This window comes from Gossypium raimondii, chromosome 12 (genome assembly GCF_025698545.1).
Source record: "Gossypium raimondii isolate GPD5lz chromosome 12, ASM2569854v1, whole genome shotgun sequence".
Taxonomy (NCBI): Eukaryota; Viridiplantae; Streptophyta; class Magnoliopsida; order Malvales; family Malvaceae; genus Gossypium; species Gossypium raimondii.
The window spans coordinates 39,103,987-39,120,286 of NC_068576.1; the positions used below are offsets into that span (position 1 = coordinate 39,103,987).

A 16,300-nucleotide genomic window follows, 5' to 3' on the forward strand; every position below is an offset into this window, starting at 1 on the left:
ACACATGGCACGTCACGTGAAATTATCTGGTTATTTTGTCAGCGGCTCCAGTTTTTAATAGTAGAAAGGACTAATTTACCCATTTATTGAGTAAACGGGGCAAAATGCAATCTGACTACTAATATAGGTGCTTCCATACTACTTTTGCCATAATTGTATGGTATTTATGAGCTGCAACATGTTTTTGTAGTGAGAATACACGGTTCTTAATTTAATGCAATTTATGTGTATTTTGTAACTAATATCACACACTTTAGGGGGGGAAAAAAATACTGTTATATATATTTCTTGCAAGAAACGTAAATGAAATCTGTTGTTACAAAGGAAATTGGAAGAGAACATTTTACAAAGCACCTAAGCGAACCATTTAACACACAAGATAAGGACTAGAGAAAATGACCAAACCACTTTTAATATTCGACAACATTCCGTATTAACTCGGTGACGGGTTAAGAGGGCTCCTCCCTATTGCGGTCATTGGACTGTGCGGTTCATTTCCTCTTGCCCGAGGGCTTCTTTCTCCTCTTAGTTCGCCGAGATGTGGACTGGACGAGAGGCATGGGCTTAGATGGCTTCTAGGGTAGTTTGCTGGTGTAGAAGTGGAGCTTGTGATTTTAGGACTGGATGAATGCCTGAATTCACCTCGGCTTCGAGTAATAACTTCGTCGAATATCTCACCTTCCCCTTCATATGATGCTCCATGTCCCAACTCTGTTTCCTGTATGTTCAAAACATAAAAGATGTAACTGAAATTAGATATGATTAAATTGGAACTTGAATGCTTTGATTGTTGGAGAAGTGATCATACTGTGGCAAGATTAAATGGCAAAGCAGGTGCCTCTTCATACTCGGCGGCGTCCAAATCGTAAAGATGTGCCCCTTTGAAAAACTTGGGCAACAAGTATTGTCTAACTGGGACTAAAAGCATGATCATCAAAGGAAACATAACGCCGGCTATCGGTACCCAAGTTAACCCGAAACATATAAGTAAATAAATAGTTTGAAAAACGGTGAATATCGCAATTGTCTTGAATGGAACAGTCTCCACAAAGGTTGCATGTTTCTGCTTAAGAACTCTGCAAGAAACCGAAACCTTTCTTGGTTATAAAGGAAACTTTCGATTTCAACTTGAATAAAAGCAAATAACAGAGATGAGTTAATGAATTATCTTACTTGTATCTTCTACTCGGTGCCGTGAAGAGCAATAAGATCCTTTCCCAAAATTGATTCCCCGGTAAGCTTTCGATAGCCATGAAGGCAAAGTAACCCCATAGGACCGAAGTTGGGATCTTTTTAAGTATAGGCATTGCTGCAACACAACCGCCTACCATGGTAGCTTGTAACAAGTTACTTAGACGCTGTTCTTTTACTTCGACAGGCAATAAATCATCAATCTCTTTCTCGATATCGAATAAAGTCTCGTCCAGTGGGGCATCGATGTTGCCTGAACACGTTGCAGCTTGAACTGTTGATTCTTTTAGTTCATTTAGTCCCTGCTTAAGACAAAATTTATTTCATTAATTAATCATAAAATAACGTGCATGATTATGGCAGCAAGCATGCTAGTGAACATTTTAAAAGTATTAATGGATTTTTATATTCACAGCTGTCTCCCTGAATTTTTTAAAGTATGATATCTTTTTATAGGATCATGGAAATTAAATAATATCTTACTCTAGTTGAAGGTTCTTGGTAAACTAAAGGAGTCTGCATTTGTTGATAGGCTTCTTGCATGTTTCCATACAATTGTCCTAAACTAGCATTCTTGCTTATGCTTTTTCGTGCTGTTGTGACCAGCCGGTTACGAAGCAGCTGTGGGATAACCATAAATCACTATCAGCAAAACTTGATAATCATAAGAATGAAACGCAGAATTTAATGAATTTAATTACCTGGTGCTTGAGAGTAGCCAAGCTCTTGGTATGCATTGGAGATTGTGGAATGACCCCATTTGCCGGAGGGACGCCAATGAGACCGCATAACAATGTCTGCCACCGAACAAACACCCAAAAATCGTGTTAAGGATTTGATTGGAAAGGCGAAATTTGGAGACATAGAGGGAACTTAATACATACCAAGAATCCTAAAAGGAGTAAATCATAATGATAACAAGATGGTTTTCTCAAATTAAACTCTTTCTGTTGAGCTAGTTGAGATGCTACACTATGGTCAAAGTAATAAAGCACTGCAATCATTGTGGCTGGAATGAAGGCTCCGATTATGTAGACCAGCGGAACATCCAGCATGTCCTGTCAGGTTTTTTTTACATGTTTTTGTTAGTCCTGTAAGGAGACAGAGTATATATATATAGTATTGATTGGTAAGTGTACTTAGTTAAACATGCCTTGATGACTGTCCAATTTTCGTAAGCGCCAGGGGACCAAGGATTTGGACTGAAGAGACGACGTGGGATACCTTTCGGAACATCTCCGGCGGGTATATAGGAGACTCCTGTCCAAATTAGTACCATAAGTGGTACACCATAGTCTGCTATAAAGCTTCTAAGCCAACCCGTTCCATAGCGCCATGACCTCGCTTTTCGGCTTTGTAACGCGGTGAAAAGAAGGCCAAATGACAGTACCAAAGCAAACATGCCATTAGCAAACCTCCATGAAGGTATAAACTGTGTCAAGTTCGGATTTTCATTGTGCGGAATTCGGAACTCTTCCACTAGGCCCTGCAATTCAAATTTACCATTATAAAGCCTAATTTATGACATTCAATAAAAGTTTTCATCATGTTATATACCAATATTGATCTTACTTTGATAGCTTGCTGCATAAACAACATAGCTATAAGCAGACCAAACAATTCTCCGGCAACACGAGTAAACCGGTTGATAATGGAACAAGCTCCCAAGATTGATAGTAAGAACAGCAACCCTGCAGTCCATACACACACCCTACAAAATTAAACAAAAAAGCCAGGCAACTATATCAAATTATAGCAGCCCCCAACAAAATATAATAAACAAACTTATTTGATCAAAAAAGCTGAGGTACACAGCCCACCATCCAGTCCAGGCTAGAAACCGGTCCCGGCCCAAGTCCGATCTATCTTTAACAAAGTCAAACATGAATGTATACATAATGACAGTTGGTTCAGCAACTCCTAGTATTAACAATGGTTGACCACCTATTATTGAATGTATGATCCCACAAATTGCAGTGGATGCTAAGGTTTGAACTGCTGTGAGAACTCCATCTGCAGATAAAAACATGGTGGATCAGGTGCCTCAAATATATACACACACACACATATATATAAAAGATTTAAAATCATATAATACCTGTATTTCTCTCAAGTTGTTCACCAAATGAAATGACAGGAATTGCAGAAGCAAAGAAAATGTAAGTGGTGGGAGCTAGAATCCTGTAAATGATATAGGGAAAAGCCTATAAATATAAAGCTTAATAATGTTTTGAATATATATATATATATATATGTATGCATGTATGTATGTACCTGAAGCCTGCTTTAAAGCCACTAGTCCAGTCTTGCTTGTAACACAATAATCTTCCTCTGAGATCATTTTTGATACCTCTGAGAGGCACAAAGGTCTCTTCCATGGTTAGTTTCTTTTGCTAGCTAAACCACTAAATGGTTGGCGTTTAATTCTCTCTCTTCCTTTGATCCTAAACTGCTATATATATGTATATATGTATATGCAATTTACATGACTTGAGTTGAGAGAGATGAAATCTGCAGATAAAAAAAGCTATAGCAAAAGATAATGAACACAAAGACTCAAGACAGAACCAAATTACATGGTTCTAGGTTCTGTAAACAGCTGAAACATAAAAAGAAATAAGATTATAACGAAGGGTTTCTTGTTTTTTCTTTTTTTGGTTTCCTTTGTGCTTGAAATGATTTTTGATGCACTGTATATTATGGGGGTGTTGAAGGAAGGAGATGAAAGGATACAAATATATAAAGCCTGCTTTGAAAGATGCTTAATAGGTAGATTTGGTGAGGTGCAGACCAATGTTTAGTCAGTACTTTTTTTCACTGATTTTTTTATTACAGGATATTAACAAAAGAAGTATAAATAAATATTAAAATAATTGTAAGAAAGATGAACATAAAAAAAAAAAAGGTTCATATTGAATACAAAATCCTGAGTAATGCAGTTGCAGACAAAGTATAGGCGGGTCAAGTGGGAATGAAAGTGACCCTCACTTTCTATTTGTTTGACGGGTCACCTAGATTGGCTCAGTTTTATGTATGCCTTTTCATTTTCTTTTATATTATGGAGCTAATTCAATTAAGTTATATTTTTTTTATTTAAAAAATAGATAAATTAATTAAGGTATATTAGATTAAAGAGTAAATTTGTTCTTTCTGTAAAAAAGATTAATCTTTTTCTACTATTAAAAATTAGCAGAGCTAAAGGAATAACCAGGGAGCCATATGTACCTCATGCAGATGTGCATGGACTAATTTGCTCAGAGTATCCTCATTTGGACCCATACTATATTGTAACAATTGACACTCTTATATTGTTATATTAAATGAATAATCGATTCAAATTAATTTTGATCAATTTGATTTAGATTTTAAAAATTTAGAATCATTTTAGCTCAATTTAGATTTGGGTCATTTTGAGTTCGAATCATTCAACCTTGAGATTTTAGTTTTTTTGTATTATGTCATTATAGATTCAAGATCGTTTGAATTATTAGTTTTAGTTGTTTGAAATTCATATCATTTCTATTTTAAATGTTTTAGATTTAAATTAATTTAGGGTTGAATGAATTCATATTCGAGTTAAACCGAGATTATCGACTTTTTATTATTAAATCAAAATTCAAATTCATCTTCCATAATCAAATCAAGTTGTGTCTAATCAGATGCATGATTTTGAGTTTTACACACCATATCAAAATTTCTGTATTCTAAAATTCACAAAAAAAAAAAAAAAAAAAGTGCCACTACCAGTTGACTTTTCTTTTAAAAATAAGAGAATGAAGAGAGAAACAATCACCATTTTCCTATCAATCATGGATTGCTTTTCTTCAATTATTTGAGGATTTCAAAATTAAGGCTTTCCCAAATTTTGGTCCATTATAAGAATAAGGTCACATTAGTATTTTTATTATTAAATGAGTTAAATAAATTAAAATTTGAAGTTAGAAAGTAAAAATTTATCTACAACTAATAAAGTTATATTTTAAAAAATTTCTCGGTTTTACAAATAAAATTATTTTAGTTGAATTGCAAATAAAAAGTGTTCATGTCATTTTTTAACATTAAATGTTAATCTACTATAGTTTGGATTTATTGCATTTAATAATACAAAGATTAATTTGAGTCAATTTCTATTATTAAACGAATAAATTAGTTTCTTTATTATTAAACTAATTAATTTAATCTTTGTACTTTTAAAAAATATTAAATATGACTAAATTTTAATAAAGTTACATTTACTATTTAAAATTTATGATCTATAAAGTTTTAAAGTTTTTAGCTGGTTGAGTTTTAGCTCGATTGACATGGACATTATTGTCAATGCAAGAGGATGTAGGTTCGTGATACAAGCCAAGGAGGTGACACTCAAGGGGTTGTTTTTCCTAGTGGTCCAATCACTCGAAGTAAGGCACGACAATTAAAACCAAAGATGAATGCTTTTGTCCAAGACTTTGTTGCTACAAATTTAAGTCATCATGTTCGTGACGTTGACAAATACGGGAATGCAATTCACTGGACCAATCTTGGAATAGTGAAAGCCCATGAATTGGTGGATTAATCTTTTATGTATCTTATTATTATTATTATTTACTTAATTCTCATTGGTTGGGACACATCACTTATGAGTTAAGTAATTTTATTGGTTAGATTATTATTTATTTATTTTCTTAGATAATTTTAAAGAGTTTTATTAGGATTCAATTACTCTTGAAAGAGTTTTATTAGGATTCAATTACTCGTGTAATTTGCCTATAAATAGGCTTGCTTTCTACACATTGGGGGAAGGAATAAAAAGAGAGTATTTGTTTTCTTCCAAATTTGTGTGAGGCAAATTTTTGAGAGTAGAGTGATTCTTCTCTTGCTATTTAGTTTGGAGTTTGTTACTTTCGAGGGTATTTCGGAGTTACAAATATTCAAATTTCTTTCCCGTTCATCGGTGTTTCTAGAGGTTCTTCTTCTAGGGGTTTCGTAGGGAGCTGCTCAATCATTGGCGTTTTTGGTTACAAGTTAACCAAGGGTTCCATATCTATCCTTTTATTATTATTATTATTATTATTATTATTATTATTATTATTATTTAACTAAATTTATTTATTCTCGTTTTATTTCTAATTTGTGTTTCTCTTCTGTCTAGATCCGGGATTTCCGCATCAGTTCAACATTATCCTCTTATTTATGGGTTGAGAAGGGGATATGAGTAATTTTAGGCATTGTGTCAAAATGAACAGATGTGATCAGAACCTATAACGAGATTAATAAAAAAAAAGCTTTTATGATTCTAAAACTGAAAAGCAAAATTATTTTTCATGTAATTTTTTAAAGGATTTGTAATGTGGTCTCCAAGATTCAAATGTGTATTCTTTTTGAGAATGCAAAAGTATCTTACCACTACATCCATCACTTAATGATTTTAACAAGTTTTTTAATATTTGATATTAAGATCTAATATAGATTTTTTTAGTTATTTTTATACAGTATTAGGCTTAGGGGATGGGCGTAACATTATTTGAACCTGTGTGCCAAATGGGTGTCGGACAAGAACCTTAACCACCGTTCCATTCAAGTTAAGACAATAAATTTCTATAATTTAATAATTTGTATAAATTAGTATAATTATAAATTTAATTTAATATAAAAGTATAAAATCTTAAATCCTAAATTCTCATCCCTCAATCTTAAAATACTAAATTCTATAAAATCTAAATCAATAAATCTTACCTCTTAAAACCTTATGCCCTAAATTCCTAAACTCTCGTCACTCAACCTTAAAATCCTAAATTTATCTATAAATCCTAACATTGCATTAAAAAAGGTTAAAATATGCCATCGATCTTTGTATTTCTTCACAAATTTAGAATTTAATATCTATATTTTAATTTTAGGAATTTAATCTCTACTTTTCAAATTTCAAAATTTTGGTCAAATTGTTAACATTGCTATAATTTTTACATTAAAATTGTTGGCGTGACATTTTGAAATATAAAAATTCTCACTTGGTAACCGTGTAACTAAAAAATAACATTGTAGTGAATTTAAATTTAACAAAATAACTTTAACAAAGCTAAAAATTAGACCAATTTTAAAATTTGGAAAGTAAAGGCTAAATTCTAAAAATCTAAATACAAAGATTAAATTTCAAATTTACAAAGAATACATAAACTTATGGTACATTTTAACCAAAAAGAAAAATGGTGCTCGGAAATTGTCATGGAACTTGTTAAGTATGACTCTATTTTCAGTCAAATTTAAAAAATAATCTTTTAGTTAAACTCTGTTTATTTATTTCAGTCAAACACTGATTAGTTTAGATTATTTTATTATTATTTGACATATGAATTTAGCCTATAAATAGGCTATTTTACAACCTTAAAAAAACACCCATTAGAGATTAGAACTCATAACACATTTAGAGAATTTTGTACTCTTCGCTCTTTTTCCATTATAATAAAATTATCTTTGCCCGTGGTTTTTTTATCCTCTTTGGAGGATTTTTTTCACGTTAAATTTGTGTGCTCAATTTCTGAATTTATTCCGCTATTTTTACTTGTTGCTTAATCGGGACGATCCCTAACAAGTGGTATCAGAGCTAGTTCAAAGATCAGTCCATTCAGATATGGCAATAACAATGATTGAAATTGAGAAGTTCGATGGCGAGACAAATTTCAATCTGTGGCAAGTTCGGATGATGGCAATTCTAGTTCATCCGGTTTGAAAAAGGTTGTTACCGGGAAAAAGCCTGAGAATCTAAATAAAACAGAATGGGAAGAGCTTGATGAAAAGGCCTTGTCTGCAATCCAGTTGTGCCTCGCGAATACGGTATTGCAGGAGGTATTGATGGAGAAGACCTCATCCGCCTTGTGGAAAAGGTTAGAAACTCTTTATGCGACTAAGTCTCTAGCTAACCGTTTAGTGTTGAAATAACGTTTATTTACGTTTCGTATGAACGAAGGTGAGCTTCTTAGAGATTACATCAGTCAATTCATTACTTTTTTAAATGATTTAAAGAACGTTGAGGTTCATATTGATGATGAAGATATGCTATTATTGTGCTCTTTACCCCCTTCATACAAGTCTTTCAGGGAGACCCTGATTTATGGTAGAGACAAAATCTCGTTCGAAGATATGAATGGTCATTTTTTGAGTAGAGACAAACTCGACAATGAGCTTCATTTGGATAGCAAGGCAGATAGGCAAGCTTCCGTTTTGATAGCATCAAAGAAACGAGACAAAATGTGTCGTTATTGTAAAAAGTTAGGTCACGTCAAAGCAGATTGTTATAAACTGCGAAATAAAAGAGCTGTTGAGAGTAACGAGGAAGATGTAGCTGGTGCTAATTTGATTGATGAAAGTGGTGATGATTTCTTGTTAGTGTCAACGAGCGATAACTCCAAGCTCACGTCCGAGTGGATCCTAGATTCGGGATGTTCTTTCCACATGTGTCCCAATAGAGAATGGTTCTCTACATACAGTTCGGTTGAAGGTGGAGTTGTACGCATGAGAAACAATTCATCTAGTAAGGTAATTGGTATTGGTACTGTTAAAATTAGGATACACGATGGGACGATTAGGACACTCTCAGATGTCAGGTATGTACCTGATTTACGAAAGAATCTCATCTCCTTGAGTATTTTAGACTTGAAAGGATGCAGAATCAACATCGAGTCAAGCGGCATTAAAGTATCTCGTGGAGCTCTCGTTTTGTTAAAAGATAAAAGAACTGGCAGTCTTTATATTCTGAAAAGTTCTATAGTGACCGGTGAAATCGGACGTCCCTCGTCCATTACAGAGTCGAAGTCAACTCGTTTGGAGCGGAGGCAACGTAGTCATAGGAGGGAAAAATGTATGACCGTTTCGTTGAAGAGAGGTTCTCTTTTGAATGCATGTTTTAAAAAGTTAGGGCACTGTGTTCGTGAAAATCAGACCCGGGTAGTTTTGATTTGGCAGTGTACAAGTTGAAGGCTAGAAGTCTTCCAGTTTCTAAGCACAGATTCGACTTAGTTAATTCCCTGCATAGTTCAAGATAGGCTCGTGGCGGGCTTTGGCAAAGATGGCGTTGTAGAAATATGAGTTAAGGTGGAGATTTGTTAAGTATGACTCCTATTTTCAGTCAAATTTGAAAAATAATCTTTTAGTTAAACTCTGTTTATTTATTTCAGTCAAACACTGATTAGTTTAGATTATTTTATTATTATTTGACATATGAATTTAGCCTATAAATAGACTCTTTTACAACCTTAAAAAAACACCCATTAGAGATTAGAACTCATAACACATTTAGAGAATTTTGTGTTTACGTTTTGAGAGTTCTTTGTTTTCGGGTTTTCGGGGTTTAGTTTATATCTCCATCTTTTGTACTCTTCGTTCTTTTGCCATTATAATAAAATTATCTTTGCCCGTGATTTTTTATCCTCTTTGGAAGAGTTTTTCCACGTTAAATTTGTGTGTTCAATTTCTCAATTTATTCCGCTATTTTTACTTGTTGCTTAATCGGGACGATCCCTAACACAACTCTTAAAGTCAAGGACCGTTGGAAAAAGTTTTCCTTTTTTAAACCGTAAATATTAACTCTAATAAAATTTAATCTTATTTTATTCTTTTTAATAGTACGGAGACTAAATTGATCCATTAAACCGTAAAAGAAATAATTTGATCTAATCCTTATAATAAAGAGATCGACCAAATACTTCAATTATCAAAATTATATTCTACGAATAATTTTTACTTTTAAATTTTTAATAAACCTCTCAATTAAAAACTTACCATTTATTTTGAAAATAAATAATCACCTTCATTCGAAAAACTTTCATTTTATTTTTAAAATGTTTTTTTACATAACTTTATTCCGCATGCCATTTAATATAGTTCATATAATATCATCTTTTAGGTGAAACTAATGTGTCTTTCATATCCCTTTTATTGTCTATAGAGACTAATTCTTTAGAAATTAAGTAAATGTCTTTCTTAACAATATCGTATTCAAAGTTTGAATTGAGTCCTTCCCTTAAGAGTACAATGTACTTATTATTACATCCAACACTTGTTGGTTATAATACTAATTTGGAATATATAAAATTTTAGTAAATATAAATATAAAATAACTTCCACACATATAAATATATTACCTTAATACTAACAAGTGTTGAGTGTAGTAACAAAACATATCACACTTTTGAAAGGAAACGTAAATTCAAACATTAAAAACTATATTATTAAAAGAGCAACTATAAATGGATCATAAAATGAATAAGTCTGATTGGCATGTTCATTGTTGTCAATGTAGGATGATGTGGGTTTGAGTACGTTGAAGCGCATTATCTTCCTATTTATGGGTCAGGAAAGGACTATGAACAATTCTCGGCATCAACTTCAACTATAAATGAATCTTATTTTAATTAAATTATGGATTTGTCGTATGGTTCATGTGGCGTGAACAGCTAATTTTCGACCATATGATAGCACAATATTTTTAAAGTCAAAAGGATGCTTATCTCTTAAGCAACACAAAGATAAGATAATTGCAATATTTTCTTAAGTCAATTTCAAAGCATCTCAACCTCTTTTTTTTTTTGGTTTTTCAAACAACTTGGTCACTAGCTCATGTCATCAAACTTTTCCTATAATCCCTTAATTTCATGCTAGGGTTTAATTATTAAAATGGCACCAAATTATTTAAATATAATAGGATTAAAATTAAATTTATATATAAATTTTAATTCAATAAGCAATTTGATACATGAACTTTAATTTGGTGTAATTATACACATGAAATTTGAATGTTGGTTCATATGTATACATGAACCCTTGATTTTGATCCAATTGTACACTTTTAAATAAACGAATACATACATATATTTTCGTATTGAATTAATATAATTGTTTGTTATGCAACATATCAATGTAAAATGGTGTGAATTCGATAATATAGTTAGTAATTTGTAAAATTTTGAATCAAATCAAAATTTTATGTATAAAATTACACAAAATCAAAGTTCATGCCGACATTGCACATTAGATCAAAGTTCATGTATAATTTTGATATTTATCCCGATATAATATATGCAACTATATATGAATTATATAGATGTTTGGTGCAATTGGATCTATCTTGTATATAATATAAAACTTTTGATTAAGTTGGTGTCATCCATCAATCCTGTCCCAACTCTCAAATCGGTTGTAAAATTATCAAAAATTCGTTTATTTTACAAAGAAAGCAACAAGTATTATTTTGAGAGTATTTATATTTTTTATTTATTTTGATAAATCTTGAAAAATGCGTAAATATAATAGGAATCTTGGGATTTGAACATAAAGCATAATTGTCTTCGCTAACAAAGATAAGTCATGTGAGTGAAAAATTATTTTATAGACACTTTTTTCTATTTTGGAAAATGATGACAGTTAAAAGCAATGTTGTTTGAACCAGACCTGTTGGACTCAGAATCTATGTGGTTTCAGTCTAATTAGAAGGGTTAGACTGATTGACCCGCGGATCAGTACGAATTGGTTGAACTGGCTGTTAAATTGGTTGAACAGTTTTTCTCTATTTTATTTTTTTTATGAATTTTTAATGATTTATTTAATTAGACCAGTCGAACCAAGCAGTGATGGTCTGACTAGTTCACCAATGGTCTGATTTTGAAAACTTAAGCTAAACGAAAAGTGTGTTTTTTATTTATGAGAAATTAAATGATAGTAGGTAGTTTTAAAGGGGTGAATTAGTTTTTTTTTAGAAGTCAATGGTTTAATTTAAAAATATTATGTTGAAAAATATAGAATGATCGAGATGTGCTTTAAGAAATGCCCACTTCCTTCACCACTGCAGCAGACAACAACTTTCAATATTTAAGAGACTGGCAATTTATTGAACCGTATCTTTGGACTAAGCTAAGATCATGGATTGAATCAAGTCCATCAATACAAATCATATCGCTTGGAGAAACTTATTTTAGAAAGTTGGATCGAATCGCATCGAGTGTATCAAATCTCTTAGGCCGAGGAAGTTGGATCGGATTGAAACATTGAAGACTTAGCTGCCCACAGTTTATGTTTATCCTGATTGTTATTATTATATTTGTATTTAGGTTGTTTAGTAGGGATTGTGATAGATCTTCGCATGTAAGCAAGTCTTGAAAACTCTATATAATTGACTTGTATAGGTTACTGTACTGATTATTGAGAGCACTTGATCTGTTCAAGTGAGGAACATATTTGTGAGAGTGCATTTGATTCTAAAACTTTTGTGTTGTAGTTTTACAAGCTAAGTTCTCAATGGGAGAATTTAGCGATGAAAGTACTAGTCTTAAAAGGTGCAAGAGTAAGGAAATTGCCATTGGAGTATAATAGATTTAGGTTCACCAGTTTTTTAAAGGTTGAAGATAGTGGATACTTCTCATTAAACTAAGCTCTGTAGACATAAGGAAACCAAACTATATAAACAAACTTGATTGTCCCCTATTTCTTATGTTTTCGTAGTACTTGGAAAAGTGCCAACTTCCATAGTCACTTTTGATAAAACTTTGCTTATTACTTGGCAACTATTTTCAGGTCAACATATTATATAAACAATTTAAAATATGGAATATTATTAATTGCGAATTTATCAACTCAGCTTAGGGGTGAAGCTAAAATCTTTTTTATCACGGGTCTGAGATGAAAATAAAAATTGCTGGTAATTTTCTAGAGGGACTTAAAACGAAATTCAACCACTTTATCCAAATCATGATTTTAAAAATTCATTTCATGACATGTCACTGTCACCGTTAGTTAAAGAAAAATACCTAAACCTCATCGAGCTGAATAAAGAGCTTATGGTGGGCCATTTGTGATTTATCAAAAATAATATATATTAATACATTAAAAGTATTTTTTTTACCAATAAACCTCAAAATTATACATAAACTTTAATTTTGTGAAATTTTATATATGAAATTTTAATTTGATCTAATTCTCGTATATTGTTAACACAATTATTGATGTATTTATATATTGTATTCATAAATAATTATATTTATCCAATATAAAAATAGATTGATGTATTCATTTCTTTAAATGTGTATGATTAAATCAAAATTGAAGTTTCAAGTATATATTTAAATCACAATCAAAATTTCACGAGCATAACTACACTAAATTAAAGTTGATATATGATTTTAAAATTCATCCCTTTAAAAATAATCAAATTTTGGCCAATAAAATGAAAGTTAAAATTTCAGAATTTTGAACATATAAATTCAAATCATACCATATGCATTTATAATATGTAGGTCTCTCGAATTTGTTGTTTGGACACATACGGCAGCATAGCAAGCTGGTTAACACAATCAACATTTCTACTTTAGATTTTTAATTTTGCAGTACAGACTTATTAGTTTATTAGTTTTTTATTTTTAATATTATTATGGTACGGACTTCAATACCATGCCAATACATAGATATAAATTCCAAGGGCCTTTTACCTTTTCAATTTAAAATTAAAAATATTATTAGATTTGCAAATGAGGTGCTATTATTGTTGATAGAAGTTAAGATTTTGATTTTGAAGGTTTGGAATACGATGTGTGAGTTTTGTTTTATTATGTGTATATTTGGTTGAAATTATTTTATAATTAATCCAACATATATTTATATTTACTCTTGCAATTTGTATTAGTTTTATACTTGTAATTTCTCCATTGATCAGTTTATAATTATTTTTAGAAAACACTTTTGGGACAAGCTGGTTTTTTGAGAGAAAAGTGTAACTCCCACGTTAAAAATTGGCTCAAAAGCACTTTTTTCAAAAGTTGAAAATTTTAACTTCTCTCTAAAAATACTTTTGAGAAGCATTCCTAAGCTAAGCTTAGATTGAAAATATCTGTTATTCTATAAATGATATGTTAATATTAGAAAAAAAAAGGGTTAATGTACTATTCAAACCTAAACTTGGCAATTGTTCCTATATTAGATGTTTAACCTTTTTTTGGGTTCAAGTTAGGCTTTGAATTTAACAATTATTTTCATATTGGGGCATGAACTAGGTAATTGTTGCTATATTGGGACTTGCATTTTTTTTCAAGTCAGCCATTGAATTTGACAATTGTTTCCACATTAAATCTTAATTTTTTTAATTCAATATTTTTAAAAATATATAAAAATTAACCCAAATAAAAAATCTCAAACCTCAAAATAGAATGTAAACCCTAAATCATGCATTAACCTTCAAAAGAAAAACAAAAACTAATGGTACCTTAATCTTATCAATAAATACAAATGGTGCCTTAATAAAGCATTAAAGCCCCGAATATTCCTTAATTTATTCTTTGCACTAACCCGCTTTAACGCCCACACAACGGTGCATGGTTGATTATATATATCAACTAAAATATAATATTCTTAATAATTTTGTAATTTTTTATTAGAGTTTTAAATAAATTGTGATGTGTTTTAACATGTTTTAAACATTTATATAAAATTTTAAACAATTTCAAAAAGAATCTTTTAAGTTAATTTTTAATTATGCAATATTTGGTAAGAAAATAAAATTTAAGTTAATTAAAGTAGAGATATGAAAGAAATAAAAATTAATAAAAATATAAAACAAATAATAATCTATTATATAAAGATTTTCAAAGAGAAATGAAATTGAATATCATATATGAGAATTACTTTTTAAAAACATTAATTTAATTAATTAAATTTATTTAATACTATTTGAAAATAACATATTAATAATTTTATTGTAGTTTATTTTTCTTCTCTTTCCATAATTTGTGGGTGCTCATTTTTTACGCCCACATATTTAAAATTTAAAATTTGTGATGTAACATTGATGTATTTTCTCTTATTACGTGGAACACTATTAAAATTATTATTTTTAAGAATAAATTAAAGAAATATCTAATTCACTTTTTCAATATTTCAAATTAAATGTTAGTTTAAAACATTAAATATATATATTAGGTTTAAGAGTGTAAAAAGTCATCAAATTCTTTCAAAAAACGCAATTAAGCCTCTGCTTTATTTTTTTGCACTCAATTGGGTACTTAAACTTTCAAAATGCATAAAAAAATGCCCTCAAACTTTTTTTTTAAAATGCATAAAAATATCCCTCAAAATTAAAAAAAAAAAAGCAATTAAGCCCTTAAATTTTTTGCACTTAATTGAGCACTTGAACAATCAAATGCATCAAAAAGGCCCTTTGGCCGTTAACTTTAACGGGTAATTACCCTTAAATTTCCTTTTAATTAAAGCCATCCCGTGTCACAACCACGGCATGACATGTGGTAAAAAAATTATAAAAAATATTAAATTTTAATAAAAAAATAAAAACTATTTAGATTTATTAAAAATTAGAAAAAAATATAAAAATTGTAAAAAAATTATAAAAAATTATAAAAAAATTTTAAATTTTATAAAAAAAATTATAAAATACATCAAAAAGACCCTTTAGCCATAAACTTTAAACTTTAACCGTTGACCATTAAAGTTAACGACCCCCTGATTTCTTTTAGTTAAAGCCATCATGTGTGGCAACACGTGACATGTGGTGAAAAATGATAAAAAATAAAAAATAATAAAATTTATAGAAAACTTATAAAATACTTCTTTTAGTACGATAATTTTTATAATTTTTTACTAATTTTATATTTCTTTATATTTTTATAATTTTCTTACAACTTTATAAAACTTATAATTCTTTTTCTATATTTCTATGTATTTTATAATTTTTAACAATTTTTAATATTTTTTATAGTTTTTATTAAAAATTAATAATTTTTATACCTTTTATTGATTTTTTATCATATTTTTACTACACGTCACGCTGTGTTTGTAACATGTGGTGGTTTATAACAAAGTTTGATTCTTCCACTCTAACATTACGTTTGGGTTTCTATTCTACTTACTCTTCCATGTTTTTATAAGTTTTTCGTAGTTGAATTCTAACACCCCAAATACGACCTAGATATGACCGAATTCAAGAGTGTTACGAAGAAGGGTTTTGAAACCAATGGTAACTCAATAAAATGTCCAAGTTTAATAAAAATGTATTCATTCATGTACTTATTACTAACCGTTACATGTTCTCCTTTAAGGTTAACCAAATTATTTCGCAGCAGAAGTTTGAAAAACC

At 30.2% G+C, this 16,300-nt stretch overlaps 1 protein-coding gene across 1 annotated transcript; it reads right to left on the minus strand.

Annotated features, from left to right (window-relative positions):
• Positions 1-261: 261 nt before the first annotated feature.
• Positions 262-3,926, minus strand: LOC105764031 (boron transporter 1). Its single transcript, XM_012582480.2, has 11 exons — positions 3,466-3,926; positions 3,290-3,372; positions 3,012-3,204; positions 2,764-2,902; positions 2,345-2,677; positions 2,076-2,249; positions 1,893-1,988; positions 1,675-1,812; positions 1,174-1,493; positions 809-1,076; positions 262-718 (listed from the first exon to the last, which is right to left on the minus strand). Exons 1-11 carry the CDS (start codon positions 3,567-3,569, stop codon positions 434-436), a joined length of 2,133 nt encoding a protein of 710 aa, XP_012437934.1. The 5' UTR covers positions 3,570-3,926; the 3' UTR covers positions 262-433.
• Positions 3,927-16,300: the final 12,374 nt, after the last annotated feature.